Source organism: Meriones unguiculatus, chromosome 4 (assembly GCF_030254825.1).
Source record: "Meriones unguiculatus strain TT.TT164.6M chromosome 4, Bangor_MerUng_6.1, whole genome shotgun sequence".
NCBI classification, from domain to species: domain Eukaryota; kingdom Metazoa; phylum Chordata; class Mammalia; order Rodentia; family Muridae; genus Meriones; species Meriones unguiculatus.
In genome coordinates this window covers 135,006,601-135,022,656 of record NC_083352.1, presented here as the reverse complement: position 1 = coordinate 135,022,656, position 16,056 = coordinate 135,006,601, and the positions used below count along the sequence as shown (strand labels likewise).

At 46.6% G+C, this 16,056-nt stretch overlaps 1 protein-coding gene across 6 annotated transcripts in view; it reads right to left on the bottom strand.

Moving 5' to 3' along the window:
- Nucleotides 1-15,690, bottom strand: part of Kif16b (kinesin family member 16B) — a 284,103-nt gene extending 268,413 nt beyond the window's left edge. For 2 of the 6 annotated variants that reach the window (XM_060383157.1, XM_060383159.1), the window contains exon 1: nt 5,971-5,990. Coding sequence is in view for 3 of the 6 variants with exons in the window: in XM_060383154.1 (XP_060239137.1) it covers nt 5,971-6,020 (50 nt within the window). In the remaining 3 variants the exon portion in view is untranslated. Of the gene's footprint in view, nt 1-5,970; nt 6,046-6,124; nt 7,378-15,463 lie in introns of those variants that run through there. The other 4 variants (XM_060383153.1, XM_060383155.1, XM_060383154.1 and 1 more) reach the window with 4 other exon arrangements.
- Between the last annotated feature and the right edge of the window lie 366 nt (nt 15,691-16,056).

The following is a 16,056-nucleotide window of genomic DNA, read 5'->3' as shown; positions in this document are numbered from 1 at the left end:
CTTTGCTGCTGTTTGTGCTGACTGCATATTGAATGATACTCTGGATATATTAGGTTAAACAGATCATTAAAGTTGTTTTTATCCATTTATTTGGTTTTACGGTGCTGGGGTCTCAAACTCAGGCCTCACACATGTGCAAGGACTCTATCACTGAAGAACATCCCCGGCTACTTCTTCAGCTTTTTAACATGATCACCAAAAAATTCTTGTCATGTCTATGCTTCATACTGCACCTCCAACAGCATGACATGAGAATGTCAGTTCCTTGGGAACAGCATCTCAATTTGTCCCATTCACCAAAGAATCCGCAAGCCTAGAATAGGACTCTGTACTCAAAGACGCAATAACTGTTAGACCCTCTCCTGGTAGGACCCTTTCCGTCTTACAGTACCCTGGTCAAGGGTTCCCTCCTTCCAGAAACTGTTTGGAATTGCTCAGCTTAGCACTTGTCCCCAACACCTAGAACAGGGGGTGGCACATTTGACTCGAGTCCATAAACTAAACAGCCACTAGCTGAGCTAATCATAACGGGCTGTTCTTATATATCATCTGCCTCATTTATTTGCCACAGTAAGATTGAAAGAGAAAGAAGAAAGCAATAGACCATTAGACATGGATTTCTGAAGAAAGACTTGAGACCAAGAAAAGTGAAATATCGTAAAATGAGCAAATGAAATAACGTACAATAAGCAACTGGCAGAGCCAGAATGCGAGCTCATATCTTCCAGCTTCCACCCCTGGCAGCAGGCCCTCCACCTGGGGCCCAGATAGCAGCTGGCAGATAGCATCACACACAGAGAGATGATCTGCTTGGCCTGCACTGTAGTCTGTTTGTGTCTTTGTTTTAGGCATATTTCTTGCCAATGTCTGAAATTTCAGAGATTTCAATAGCCCAGACTCCCAGTTTCATTCAAAATGTGAACACCTGCTTACATGCCAAGCTCAAGACCCACAATCCAGGAAGATGGAAACAGTCTCCATGCTCTTGGAGGATTCAGGTAATAAACCATTACAGAAAATATGCAAGGTGCCAAATTGTGCCAACTGCTACCACGAGGAAAAGCAGAGGTGATAGAAAACACCAGGTTTGGGGGATGGTACCTTTGATGAGTAAACTGAGAGATCTTACGCTGAGGAAATGATATCTAAACACAACTCTGAGGAGGAAAGGAGCGTACTGTGTGCACATCTGGGGAAGGGCTGCCTCCAGCAGGTGGAATCGAGAGGAATAAAGAAACATCACCCTTCTAAACATTGGGGTCAGAGAACACAATGTCCCTCTTACAGTGTGGAACTGTCAATAGAAAGTGGCCTGCAGTCAGTAACAGTCACTGCTGCCTGCCCACTCTGCACGCAGATGTAGACAGTCTTGTGACCAGCTCCCACCAACGGAACGTGAATGCTCATGTGTGTTCGCCACATCCTAGCAGCCCAGAGGTGGGTGTGCTTTCTCTGCCTCTCAATACCTTCAGCATCCTCCCACCAGTTACACAGAAAGGACAATGAGGACCCGGAGAGTGGGAGATTCAGGGGATGAAAGAAAAAACACCTGATGACCAGGAATCACAGCAATGGCTGGCTTACATTAAAGTATATTTATACTAGAGACATTCAAATGTGGAAACTAATTTGTTAGAAATGGACCTCAACTTCTATAACTGTGAAACAAGAAACAGTTCCGTTAAGCTTCTCCTCTGTCACAGTTTCTCATAGGGATCTAGTCCAGGTGTGCATGGCCCCTGAAGGCACTGAGCTTGGCCTCTGCATTGCAATTACCTAATTGTGCCTGACACCATCCCTGGACACACCAGTGAGAACTGTCCTTCCTCAGCGGCTGTAACTCCAGCCCTCTCCACAGTCCTCACTCCTTGATACATGGAACCAGCTTGTTAACCAAGGTGTCAGCAGCTCAAATCACGTATCTGCCATCTATTAAAGGAAGGGCAGTCCTCAACCTATAGAATGGACAAAGCCATTCTGAGGAATGACGTCCATTCTCAGCCTTAACATATGCCACGACACCCAGAGTTGGTAGAAACAACAGGAAAGGGAAATGTTTTACATGACAACCAAATGTAATATAGGATCTTGGACTAAGTCCTGGACAAAATAAAGGTCTGACCTGGGCAAGCTGAGAAATGTAAACAAAGCACTCCTATCATCAATAATAGAATATTACTTTCCTAGTTTTGATCCTAATGCTACTGTGTTACAAATCACAAATGAGAATTCTGCTATTTTGTACAGTATTTCAAAATGAAGAGCTAAAAATCTTTCCAAAAAGAAAAGCATATTACTTAAGTCATGTTCTGTGGGAACCAACCACACCTAATAACAATGTTTTACCAGTTGTCCTGTTTGATCACATCACAAATGCTCACATGAGGACAAAATCCTTAGAAGGGGGGGAAAAGACCAAAATCAACTATTTTTTTCTAGCATGTTATTTATGTAGGCAGATACATGCACGGCTACCATAAGCACGTGGGGGTCACAGAACTCTCCAGTCACTTCTCTCCCTCCACCAATCAGGTCCCAGAGATCCACCTCAGTCAGGCTTGGTGACAAGGACCTTTAACTACACAGCCATCTCACAGCCCAGAATGTACTTTTCAAAGGTTTGTCTCAACAGCGTTTTTCACTTTTAAGCTTGTCTTCATCACCTTAAATCACTTTCTCTTCCAAGTATCCTAAGGGACCTCAAGCCCCCTTCACAGAGAGCTCACTGAGTCATTTACTTGTGCCCCAGGCTGAGATTCTGAAAATGAGAATCAGCAGGTGCACTGTGGAAGACCTCACCGGGCCAGGGGAAGCAAGCTCGGGGAGCAGCCCTGTGGCAGCTCTGACTCCTGAGCTCAGGAAACGTTGATTCTCTTTCTGAGTTCCTATCACTCCACCTCAGCTCAGGCCAGCCTCCACAGTGAAGGAGAGCTGACATTCACCAGATGACAGCGAGTTGTAGCACTCTGTCACATTCAAAGTTCACATGTCCTCAACTTCTCTAGACAATAACTTCACCACACTGTGTTTCCCAGGACATGGATCACAGAACTCGTTTAGTAAGTAACAGGTCTCTGTCTATGGGTGTCTCTCTCTCTCATAGTTGAGAGAAGAAAATAGCAGCGTGCACTGAACTGGGAAATACCCTGCCATAGACCTGTCACAAGCATATAGTTCTAAACAGTCGTCAGCAGCCTTCCAAAATCCAAAAGTCTTTCATTTCCAAGAACATGAAATTCCTTCTCCACTCAGAACAGAGAAATGCCAGGACTGAACGTGATAATCACAATTACTTTATTAGATCTGATGTGCATTCCTTTGTGGGGACTAGGTGGAATTCTTAACTGGTCAAAGCCCTTTCACAAAGAAGCATCTCACTTAAGATATTTACTAATTACAAAATAAAATAAAATGAAACATTACCAGTGCAGAGACCAAACAGATATTATGCTAACTAGGTAATCAAAGTCAGCATTATCACACAGGCGTGGTGGTGCACGCCTGTAATCCCAGCACTCAGGGAGGCAGAGGCAGGTGGATCTCTGTAAGTTTGAGGTCAGCCTGGTCTACAAATGGAGTCTAGGACAGCCAAGCAACACAGAGAAGCCTTGTCTCAAGAAACAAAGTCAGCATTACCAGTAATAAGAGAGACTGATGTGCAGACTTCACATATAGCACAGGAAAAGTACAAAATCACTGATGTGGTGCTCTTGTCAAAATACATTAATTCAAGTTAATCATTAAAAAAAAAAAATCACCAAAACCCAAATTGGGGATCGTTCCAACAATTAACTGCCCTTAATTAAAGTACGAAGGTGCTCTAAGAACCTGCAGCTGGGGCGCTCACAGACACAGAGGCTGGCTTAGCACTGTCATTTCGAGAGCTCACAGCCTCTCCGAAAGCTTCTAAATACTCACCCCACAGCCACAGCTTACTGCGGCTCTCACCCCACGGCAAAGCAGCCTTTTTTTGCAGCTGACAGAATTACCAGAGACAGCAACTGGGGCAAGCACAGCACACGATGTCTGCGGGCGCCCATCCCCAATCAAGATGTTCATAGCACAACCCGTACCCCAAGGCCCATCACACCCAAGGTACATCACAGAGAGGCCCAAGAGACTAGAAAAGCCAGAGGACGTCTGGGAACATGTCTTCTGGATGTTGACTGGGCAGTTCCATGAGATCTCAGCAGTATGGCTGCCTGTACAAGACCTGTACTAGACCATCAGCATTCCAGCATGGATGGGAGAAGGGCTCACAAAGTGCCACCCCTAACTGAGGACACACAGGCAGCCCATGGATACTAAGAAAAAAAAAGTCTTCAGGGACAAGCCTCTGACAGACTGCCCATAGCCCAGTGGTCAGTGCTATACCTCTGTGTATATTGGCAAGTCTACTTGGACTCAGTTGGTTTCACCTGTGTGTGTGTGTGTGCGTGTGTGTGTGTGCGCGCGCGTGTGTGTGTGTGTGTGTGTGTGTGTGTGTGTGTGTGTGTGCGCGCGCGCGCGCGCGTTAATCTCATGCAAGTGTGAGATTAACAAAAGACATGAATTTGCATTTGAGAGAGGGTGTATGGAGACTCAGGAGGAGTTAGAATAGGAGGAAAGGTAAAGAAACAGGATCAAATGCACTGTACTTGGGTGTGAAATTCTCAAAAAAGAATTTAACCTTCATAAAAAATTAAGAAAACATCAGGTCATGAAAAATAAGGGAAGCCTGAAAAACTGCCCACAGCCAGTTTTTGGAAAGATGCCAACTACAGAGCAAGTAAGTTCTGAACTGCATGATAGACCAGGAAGTGTAAGGAAGCCAGTGAAACACAAAGATCTACTCAGCAGCACTGTGCCAGGATGACTCTCCCGGCTTTGATCACTGTCCCATGTGAGATGATAACATTAGAGGGAAGGTGGGTGCAGATATGAAGAGTGCATGCTTAAAACTTTAACTCAAAAATAAAACAACACTTTAAAAGCAACAAAAACAAAAACTTTTCAAAAAAGAAAACATTTTTCCTAAAGGAAAAGACAAGGGAATGTGCAATCCCATAAGCTATGTTTCATTTAAGCACAGCACACACTGTACTTCCAGTTTTCTGACCTTAGCAGTTAAGGCATGCAAGCAGCTATGAGAATTTCATGTAACACATTGCCTAGTGGTGAGGCTGTGAGAGCTGCCATCCTTCAGCCAGGCCCCTCCTCAGACCTCTTACATCCTTGAACACCGAGAGGAATGCTAAGAGCCCCTTCTCTCACAGCCAGCAACATAAACGATCCACAGAGACAGAAGGTAGAGACCCTGGTTTCCTACAGGCATTCACACTGTGTTAAGACGTACAGAGATAGAAAGGGGCTGTCATTATTGCAACAAACATTTCCCGAGTGTCCCGATCTGCTGGCACATTTTGTAAGCCCTGAGGAAATGAAAACAAGACCCATATGGCTCCTGGTTCTTGTGAAGCTCACATAAAGGAGGGACAGGCATCAAGAATGCCCCACACATGGGCATGCAAAATTCAGAAGACAGTAACTGCTACGAAGCCAGAAATTCAGCGTGCTGTGATAACAGCTTCCTGGTTGAGCGGCATCTTTGAGTCGGTATCCCACTCTTATCCTCACCTTTCTAAGTCTGAGCTAATGACAAGATTGTTTTTAAGGCTTTCATATGACAATGGAGATGCAGGCTTTAGAGCTCCCAGGGAGTGAGCAGAAACAGTCCACTCTAAAGACCATTGAAGAAGTCAGTAAAAGCACTAACTTCTCCCAGTACTCTAAATTCCACACGCCTCACTGACAGGGACTCCAAGTGTTTATGAATAGACAGACTGCTGATCATAGAAACACACTTCCCCTCTTCTGGGCAACAACAATGAATAATAAATGTAGTTACTGATGGAAGACACAAAGGCTCACAAGTGGCTCAGGCCAACAACAGCAAAGGAGTGAAGGGAAGTTTGGGGCCTTGCTCTCTACCTGTCAGGAATAGGTGGCAAAATCCTAGCAAGCCATGACTGACTTCCCATGATGGATTCTTCCTCTGCCTACTTTTTTATCACTTGAGCTTGACAGAGGCATCAAAGCCAGGAGTGAACCCAAGTCTCAGTGGCCAGTAAGAGCCAGATCTTACACAGCACTGCCACAGCCTCCCTCGGGATGCAGGAATAAGTAGAATTAACATGCTCTTTTCGTGGGTATCAATGAGGCTGTATCTCCATACAAGAGCCTGAAAAACAGTAAAAGGCTATTAAAACAACTTGAGAAAATAATAATAAACTAATGGTACCTAACACAAACCAACCTCAAACTCAACCTCTTGACATCAGGTGACTCTACACAACCCCTCCCCTCTTTCTCTGACAGAAAGACAGACATGAAGATTCTCTCTCCCTGGTTTGTTCTCTCACTGAACATGCTCTTCTCTCTCTCACACACACACACACAATCTGTATGCAGTAAAATGTAACCCCAAGTATGTTTAGAAAATTTTTTACAATACTGGTGCTCCATGAGCTTAAGAACACTACGCTATTTCTGAACTGTATCACGCCACTGCTCACTGGATTCATATTACCTGTCGAGCTCACCTAAGGCAGAGAAAGATTATCATGTGCTCCAAGGAGCCAGCAACAGTCACACCGCAGCCACAGAAGCACCGAGGAAGCATGCTGGCTCTCCCACGCACCACCTAGAAACCTCTCTCTCTACCCACAAGGCCCTGTGAGTTCCCTCTGCCCCTTTATCCTTAACAAACGCCTCTACTCTGCCACACCTGCAGCCTCAGAGAAGGAGGGGGAGCTTCACAACCAGCCAGGGAACAGAAACCCAGCTGTCATGACCCAGTCCTTCTCTTCCTTACTCCTCTCCCCCTTCCTGCCTTCCTTCTCCCCATTAACTGGAAAGAAGGTAACAGGTGGCAGATCCAAGCCTCTGTGGTTCCCCATACCCCAATAGATGCCTGCAGCCACAGCAGCCCCTTCACCTCTCAACTCAGACAGCCCCTATAGCACGGACATGGTATAGACCAGCACAGCCTCCAAGGCTGGTGAACAAATCTCCAACCTAGACTCAACCCAAGACTTGGCTGGACAGTCAACTCCCATGTTATCCTCCCTCCTCTCTTCACGACCCTTCTCCCTCCATAGGTGTTCTGTCTTAGTTAGAGCTGGTATCACGGCAATAGAACACCATAACCAAAAGCAAATTTGGGAGGAAAGGGTTTGTTTGCATTACTCCACACCATAGTCCATCACTGAAGGAAGTCAGGACAGGAAATCAACCAAGGTAAGAACCTGGAGACACCGGCTGATGCAGGTTCTGCTGACTGGCTTGCTTCTCCTGGCTTGCTCAGCCTACTTTCTTATAGAACCAGGACTACCAGCCCAGGGATGGAACCACCCACAATGCGCTGGCCCCTCCCCATCAATCACTAATGAAGAAATGCTTTACAAGCTTGCCTACGAGATTCCCTCCTCTCAGATGACTCTAGCATGTGTCAAGCTGACATAAAAAGAGCCAGCTAAGGTCACTGCTGCCTCCCTATGTGATGACTGAATTTATGAGCAACAGCAGCAGCGAGGGCTTACTGGCAGGTCAGCACTCGAATGGGGGTGTGCCAAACACGCTTATTACTTCATCTTTCCAACAACCTAGCAACACTATCTCACGGTGCCAGGTCTCAGATGTCATGATTTCAGGACCTTTTTATACTCTTAAAAATTACTCAGGAGCCCTAACAAGTCTTACGTGTGTCACAAGTACATGGTCGTGCACTAGTGAATGTGACTGTGTGTGCACATGTAAGGGCAGAGGAGGCTACTGTCCAGGCCTTCCTTGATTGCATCCCACCTAGTTTTTGAGATGGAGCCTCTCACTGAATCTGGAGCTTATTAGCGTTGCTAGGCTCAGCAAGGGCTTTCCCAACTTGACCCATCTCTTTGACCCTCCAATAAAAGTTCTCATTTTTTATGTAAACAGAATGCAAAGAACAGCCCACAAAGCCAGGACACTATCAAACATGTATGCTTCTGGAAAATTCCCCTATATGTTTATGAAATAAAAATGAGAAGAAACACCAGAAAACAGCATCTGTATTAATCTCTTTTTTTAGCCTCTGTGACCAACATACCTGACACAGGTTAGGAAAGTTTCCTTCCATTCATGGTTTCAGAGGGTCTCAGTCTATCATGTCATAAAGGGCACAGATGAACATCAGTTAAGGGCTGTAAAGGCCTACTCCAAGTGACCCACTACCAGCACCTAGGCCTCATCTCCTAAAAGTTGCACAGCCTCCCAAAATAGCACCACCAGCTGGAGAAGAAGTGTACAAAACACAAGCCTTATGGGGAACACTTCTAATGCAAACCATAACATGCATGCCCATCAGCCAGTGAAAGTAAAGGTTTAAAAGGCCAAAAGCAACTCAGCATTATTATAAAGATTTTTTATTTATGGCACCCCTCCAACAGTCTCAATGATTCAGGCTGTCTCTGATACACCCAGAGAGTTACGATTTAAGAAAAGGGAAGCTGAGCTTTACCAGGTTAAGTGGCATGACAACTCACACGGCAAGCTTACTGAAGAATGCTCATCTTGACTGCACAGCTCTGCTGCCCTCATCCTGTGTCTTCTGTCTTCACTATGGGGACAGCACTCTCTTCCATCAAAGCAGCCATCACCTTTCAGTATTTAACCTTCCAGCCTCCACTGGAAAGCCAATAACCCCTCAGCTCCTACTCCTGCATCTCCCACCATACACCTCCCTGTCCCCGCCAGCTCGCTGTCCAGCACTCACACCCAACAAGCATTTTCCTGACTAGTGAAGCCGGAAACCCTGTCATCTTTGATTTTCCAGCCTGTCTGATTGGTGCACTGATTGGTCTTCACAATTTCTCATACAACAATGAAACGTAGGATATAAAAAGTGCATATGGAATGGCCCCAACAAGCAGAGGAGAAACAAACTGTATGCAAACACACCTTAACTTTGCACGTTCTCATCTCTGAATCACGGAATTTAGAGAGATTTACAACTTAAACTCCTTTGGTACACTTTTACAGATGACACAACTGTCTTAGTTTAGTTTCTATTGCTGTGATAAAACATCACAACCGAGAGTGACCTGGGGGCGGGGGCAGGGTGGTTTCATCTCCCAGCCTCCATCATAAGAAAACCACAGTACAACTCAAGGCAGAAGCCTGGAGGCAGGAACTGAAGCAGAGGCCATGAGAAGTGCTACTGGATGATTTGCACTCCACAGTTCACCCAGCTTGCTTTCTTAAATAACCCAGGACAATATGCCCAGGGATGGCACCCCCCACAGTGGGCCTGGCCCTTTCACATTAATCATCCATCAAGAAAATGTCCCCACCACATTCCTCATAGGCCAATCTGGGGCTTCTGAAGCACTTGGAACAGCTGAGTAGTGAAAAATTTATTTTAAAGTTAAGATGGATGACAGCTACCACACTGACAGCATAGAACTCTAAAAGAAAAACCAAACAACCAGCACTCTACCTTCTGTCTCTCAACAGAGTCTCAAAAATAGCTTAAAATACTCATAAACTTATTCCTACCTCACTGCCACCCCATGCCCTCCCTTCACCAAAGTCTTCTGTCCAATGGAAGGACATTAAGCCAGCTGCTCAGGACTTTAGGAAGCTGAAATAGAATAGAAAGGCTTAAACCCCAATGTTCCATGTGACTGTGGGCCAAGAGTTTCCTTCTCTGAGCCCTTGGTCCTCAACTGGAGAATGCAATGCCAGCTACCAACGAGCATCCTCAAACACTCACCAGTTACTGTATTTCATAAATCGTGCCTGGTAATATTCCCGAAGCACTCAACTCAGATTCTAACCTGCCTAAGGCCCCAGAAACCTCTCCCAAGACCTGGAGTCCCCCAGTACTCCATGTGAATGGCAAAAGGACTCCATCACTCCTGCTGGATGTCCGGAGGTCTGTGCCGCCACAACTAGAAAGTCCTGAAGGCCATCCGACAACCCTCAGCCAACAAGTGTCGGTACACAGGGCCCTGAAGGCAACCAGAGCCAGCTCAGCCCAGCACCGTCATCCGGGAGGCCTCAATCTCCCCTCCACACAGTGAGGACAAAAGGCCCATAGTATTCATGAAGACCTGGGTTTGCACCCCAATAGTGCATCAAAAAGGCTTGAAAGCATAAGCCCACAATAAAACACTCAGGCGACGAAGGCTGGAGGATCAGATATTTAAGGTCATCCTCAGTTACACAGCAAGTTCAAGCCAGCCTGGAACAGAAGAGATCCCATCTCAAAAGGAGGGAGGGAGGGAGAGAGAAGGGCTAGATCAGTCATTGTCATTTGGAGGAAGGAAGAAAGGAGATTGGCAAAGTAAAGCAATAAAAGGCTTATATGGAGTCTGGCAGGGGCCAGTGTCTGGACAGGTCCCTTGCCACCTTCCATCCAGGACACACCCACACACCTGCGGAACTACCTTTTCTGCAGGAACTACCTTTCTTTGGATCTTACCTTGATCTTGAAAAGGGAAGACTTGGCCAGACCCTAAAGGAATTGATCCCAGTCAAAATGGCACTGGCACTTTCTCCTTCTCTTTTGAACTAGAGTGAGGGGAGAATAAACTGTACCTGTGATGCACATCAGGGAGACTAAGAACCTGCAGACAGGTGAAGGCCTAGGCTGATCTGCCTTAGAGAGCACAGCATGTTACAGGAACAGCCACAAAGTAGGCACACAGCCAGCACTTGGCAAATACTTCTTTTTATACTTCAAAGTTACAGTCATTAAACTGTAATACTAATGATAAGAAGACAAGGAAGTGTAAGAGGAGAAGAAAGAACTAGGAAGAGAAAATCTGTGATCTAGTACTAGGGATGTAGCCCAGGTCCTTACACACACTAAGGAAGTGCTCACATATGACCCATTCTATCAGCCCTACCACAATGCCTCTTTATGGAGCTGCTGCTGTGCTAGGCACTAAGTGAGGGGTCCCTGTTCTTGTCTCTGTCTCACACCCCACACTGTCTGCTACACTGCCCACTGCAGCTCATCAATCCACCTGACATCAACCTAGCCATCCAAAACAAGCAATTTTAATGAAATAATGCAGTAATATACAACAGAAAATACTAGAGCACATTGTATTCAATATGTGTAAATACCTCACGAGTCCTTTCACTGATCTATAGCTAGCAATTAAAAATCTATTTCTCTTTGTTGAACCAGTCAGCGGCCCTTAAGAGGAAAAAGCCCAGACTCACAAGAATGTATAAAGTATCTATAATTATTGGCACATCTTACAGACATAAAAACTGACACTTAAGATAATTAAGGCTCTTGCACAAATTTATGTTGTTCGTAGATGCAACCAAAAATGTAACTGAAGACTTTCTGCCCTGAGGCCCTGATTCTCTTAGTATCAAAGGCCCTGAAGGATTATCAATGTTTTCATGAAAAATCAGTTCTTCCAGCTATTTAGGAAGAGAGAAGAAAGAAGAAAGTTCAAAGCCTGCACATAGGCTACATAGCGCAAGCCAGCCTGGGAAATCTGCTCAAAATTCTAACACTGAGACTGCCTCAAAGTTAAGAGCAAGAGGCCTGGGGATATCGATCAGCTTTGAGACCCTGGGCTCAATGCGTAGTACTGCAAACAAAATAGGGGGAAAAACACCTACGAAGGAAAATAACTGGAAATTGAAAAGAATCAGCACAGGGGGAGGGGAGTTGGTATTCTGATCTAACAAACAGGATATAATTCTGTAGCCTAGGTTGGACCCAGCCTGGTGATCCTCCTGCCTCAACTTCCAGGATGCTGGAATTATAGGTGTGAGCCACCATAACCAGCTTGTTACTTAAAAAAAGAAAAAAGAAAAAGATTACAAAAGAAGGTGAAACCAACAATGGAAGAAATATATATATTATATATATATAAAATGTTAAACTTCTGCCCATAAAAATTGTGAGCAAAATTTTGTGTCTGATAATGGTTTACTCTGTGTTAAAAGTATGGCCCTTACTTTGGGCAAGTCAGCTAGATGCTACAGTCTCAAAACCTGTGCATCAGACATTCAGATGCTAAAACCTTACCAAGCCCCAATGACATGGTTTTAAGTCAAGACAGCAAAACCCTCCTAAATGGGTTTATCTTCCTTGTAAAACAGGCCCAAGGAATTTGCCCCTTGCACCACGTAAGGACATAGCCAAGGTGCCCTCCTCAGACACCCTACCAGCCATTGTCTTGAACCTTGGACTGCCCAGAACCCAGAATCATAAAAATACATGTCTGTTGTTTTCAAGGAGCCCAGTTGTATGGCATTTTGTGACAGTACCCTTAGTGGACTGAGGCCTGCCTCCCAATCTGTAACAATGTGCCTCTACTACCAAAAGTTGTACAGTTGTACAAGGATTTGGTGCTCCTACCAGAGAGAGGAAAACAGCACACTCTCATAGAGCGCAAAAGTGTGGATTCAAGGTCAGACTAGGCAGCTTACTTGAAATAAAAAGGGAGACCCTGTCTCAAAATACGGAGTATGAAGAGGACTGGGGCTCGAGCTCCATGGCATAGCACCCACACTGCACACACAAATCCCTGGGTTTAATTCCTAATTCAGCAAAAGAAAAAAAAATTACAAAACAGGAAATGGGCAAGTCAAGTCAGCTACTTAATGAGGATCAGTGTATCTGGAACAACTGCTCCTGCCGCATAGTCCAGCAGGCAGAGAAACAAACACTTGGCTGAGTCAGTCCACTCAGGGAAGACTGAGGGCTGAAAAGGCTCAGGACTCAGGCACACTCACACTGGCCCTCTTCTTCAGAAGGCAGCAAGAGTGGCCTTCTTTCATTTCAGGCTTTTTTTTTTTAGCCTGAAGCTTTTTGACTTGAAATATCAACTTTAAACAACCAATAAAGAAATAATTTTCTTCAGTTGTCTCCAACAATCACCTGACTCCCTTCACAGCCAGAGCCAATGACTCTAAGTAGCTTTTAAAAATCTCACAAGCAAGTTTTTAATCATTAATTGTACAACCGTGCATGAATGTGAAAAGTCAAGTAGTAAAAGAGGAATAAGAAAAACTTTCCATCTTCCTTCAGAGGAGCCACTGTCAGGTTCCTTATGAATTGCCCTAACCAGGAAAGCTGGTTAGATCTCCTGTGTTTTTATATTCTGGTCTATATTCTATGTTTTTTATTATTGTTGTTGTTACAACCAAGAAACACCATCCTTATAAACACATCTTGGTAGATAAAAATCTAATCCATATATTAAATTTTTACAAATGAAGTTACCAGAGCAGGAGTAGAAACAATTACTTCCAATCGCCATCATCCCTGGCAGGACCTATGAATTTGGCCAAATACTTGAGGTTGCCATCAGTGACTCTCCTTCTACTTCACTGCCATTTTCTGGATCAGTGGCTCTACAAACTACTCTCAGGAAAATTACCGGTGTCCTTGTCTCTTTGACCAAGAACCTCCTGCAGGTTAGTAACATTCGACAGCAACAACCACAACACCCTTCAGGGGACTCTTGCTCCACAGCAAACCCTTCTTCCTCCTGGATTCCTAAAGAGAGGCACCGCCCACCATCCGATCCCTGACTCCCATTCCCCTCTACAGATTGCTCCAGAATAAACCTGGAAGCATGGAGTCTTAACCAGTATTCCCACTGCCTGCTAACCGCCCCGAACAGAAACATGATGTCCTCTTCCCCACACTTCAGAGAACAAGTCAGGCAAGCATGCAGCACTCACTGTCTGGACAGCGAGGGTGTAATTCACACCTACTGCACCTCATTCGTGCCCGAATGGCTGAGAATGCGCTCAGCTTCATCATCTGCTCACTTCCAATCTCCCGAGCCCTCTGACCATCACACTTCAGCTAATGATTCTCACGGTCTCTGGCTCCCTTCTCCTTCCCAGGCAGCGAGCGGCCGAGGCTCCCGAGGCTCCCAAAGAGCTGTCCTGGAGTATCTACCCCACCTTCCCATTCCCACCCCCAGTCCAGACCACTGCTTCCTCACCTTCTGTCCCAATCCTGATGCCACCAGCATAACTTGCAGGGCACAGGCATCACACCTGTCTGCCTCCTCAAGACACATGGCTTCTGTACTTGTGTTCTGCCTCCTGGGCCTGGGCTGGACTCACGGCCTACACTGACAAGGCACTGGGCTCACAGCACCCCTTCCAGAAGGTCCAGGTTCGTGAATCCAGATGCTATGTTCCTCCTTAGACAGTGGGCTCCCAGAAGACACATTTGTACATATTTTGTGGTTTTTTCTAAAGTTATCTGATACTATTTTCTGGCATGTGTTAACATTGTTCCAAAAAGAAAACTTTTTAAAATGTAAATCCTTAATAAAGAAAAATAAATGATCTAAAAGACTTTGGGGTCTATCTTGTATGACTGGATGCTTAAAGAACCTGGGACTCACACACATACAAGTCAAACTCCCTCCCTAAAAAGTTTTAGAAGTAACTTGAAAATCACACACACACACACACACACACACACACACAAAACTCGCTGACTGCAAAAAGCATTGGTATTTAATGGTTCTAAATCAGGATAATGGCTCTTCTACTTGCAGATGGAAAAAGATTCAGGAGAAACCAGTAAAATCTCTTGGTCTGATAATCTTCTGAAGCCCTAATTGGCTGTCAGCAAACACTGACCTCCAGAAGTTGACAGTATGACTAAGGGAGAAAGGCCATATGGTAAGTCAAATGTCCAAGAACTGAAACGGCTCTGTGTGACCTGTGCCCTTCACCTGGGAGTCCAGTCACTCATATGCACTTCATTCTCTGAAGTTAAGCCCCTTTAAAGGTCACTGAAAAAGGTTTCCAGTCGCTGAAGAGGAGAGTCAGGCTGCAGGGCACGACTTTGCAGGAAACCAGAAGCAGTTTCGCTCTACATGTGTTCTCACTCTGTGCCCCCTTAACATCAGCTTTCGTCAAACAGTGCCACGTGATGCTCCCTCGAGGAGTCAAAACTTTGCTGAAGTTTCCTCATGGCCCACGTAAACCTTAAGAACTGCTAAGTTACTGTTTACATGGTGGGTCCATCGTCAGGGGCCGGAAAATCTCTCCAGATTAAAAGGTAGCAAGGTTAACAGACTTCTGAGTTGGCACAAATGACGGTGTGCCTGACAGCTCGGGGAACCCCTCATACTCCCATGATCCCCCAAGTATTTCACTTTACCAAGTGGTCCCTTGGTGTTTTTTTAAAGGGTAAGTAAGCAAGCCACACGTTACTGGGACGGGGGCTGCACATGGAATCTCCCCGGCCTCGCGAGCACTTTCCCTCAGGGAGCCCTTCAACGCGGGACACCCTCCTCCTGCGGGCTGCCAAGGCCCCTGGCAGGGCCAGGTACGTCGGGGGTTCGTCCCTTCTAAATCCAGACTGGCCTTGAGCGGAGCTGGAGGACGGCTGCCCGGGGCTGGGGTGTGGCGAGGGTGGGGGGCGGGAGGCCCCACTCACCTGCGATTCATGGGCCGGACTCTCACGGCCACCTTGACCGATGCCATGGTTCATCCCGGCCCGGCCGGCGGGGACTCCCACCAGGCCTGCGCCCCGCGGCCGCCGGCCCCTCCAGCGACTGCGCCCGCGCCCCCGCCCACTTCCCTCTCCCCCGCCCCTCGCCGGGGGCCGACCTGGAGTTGCTAGGCGGCCACACCTGCCAGGCCGCCGAGCATGCCCAGAGCGGCTCCGGCCCGCGTGATCCGCGCACCGGGCTTTGGCGGCTGCCTACGGCGCGGGGGGCGGGGCCGGACAGCTGGCCCCGCCCCGGGCAGCCCCGCCCCGGCCCGGCCTAGCCCCGCCCTGAGGCCTATGGCTTCCAGCTGCGCGAGCTGAGCGGCCACCTAAACCCTGTCAGGCCCTGAGGAAAGGAAGGTCGCCGCGTTTAGGATGCCTAAGGAATCGAGGAATCCATGGCCCTGGCTTTCTCTAGCCAGTGCTGAGAAGCAGATCGCCGTGGCTCTGAGTGGCTGCTCTGCTTCTTCAAGAACGTATAAGCAGGCGTGTTCCGAACCCCACACGTTAGAGGCCAAGGAAACAAAGGGGCGAGTTTG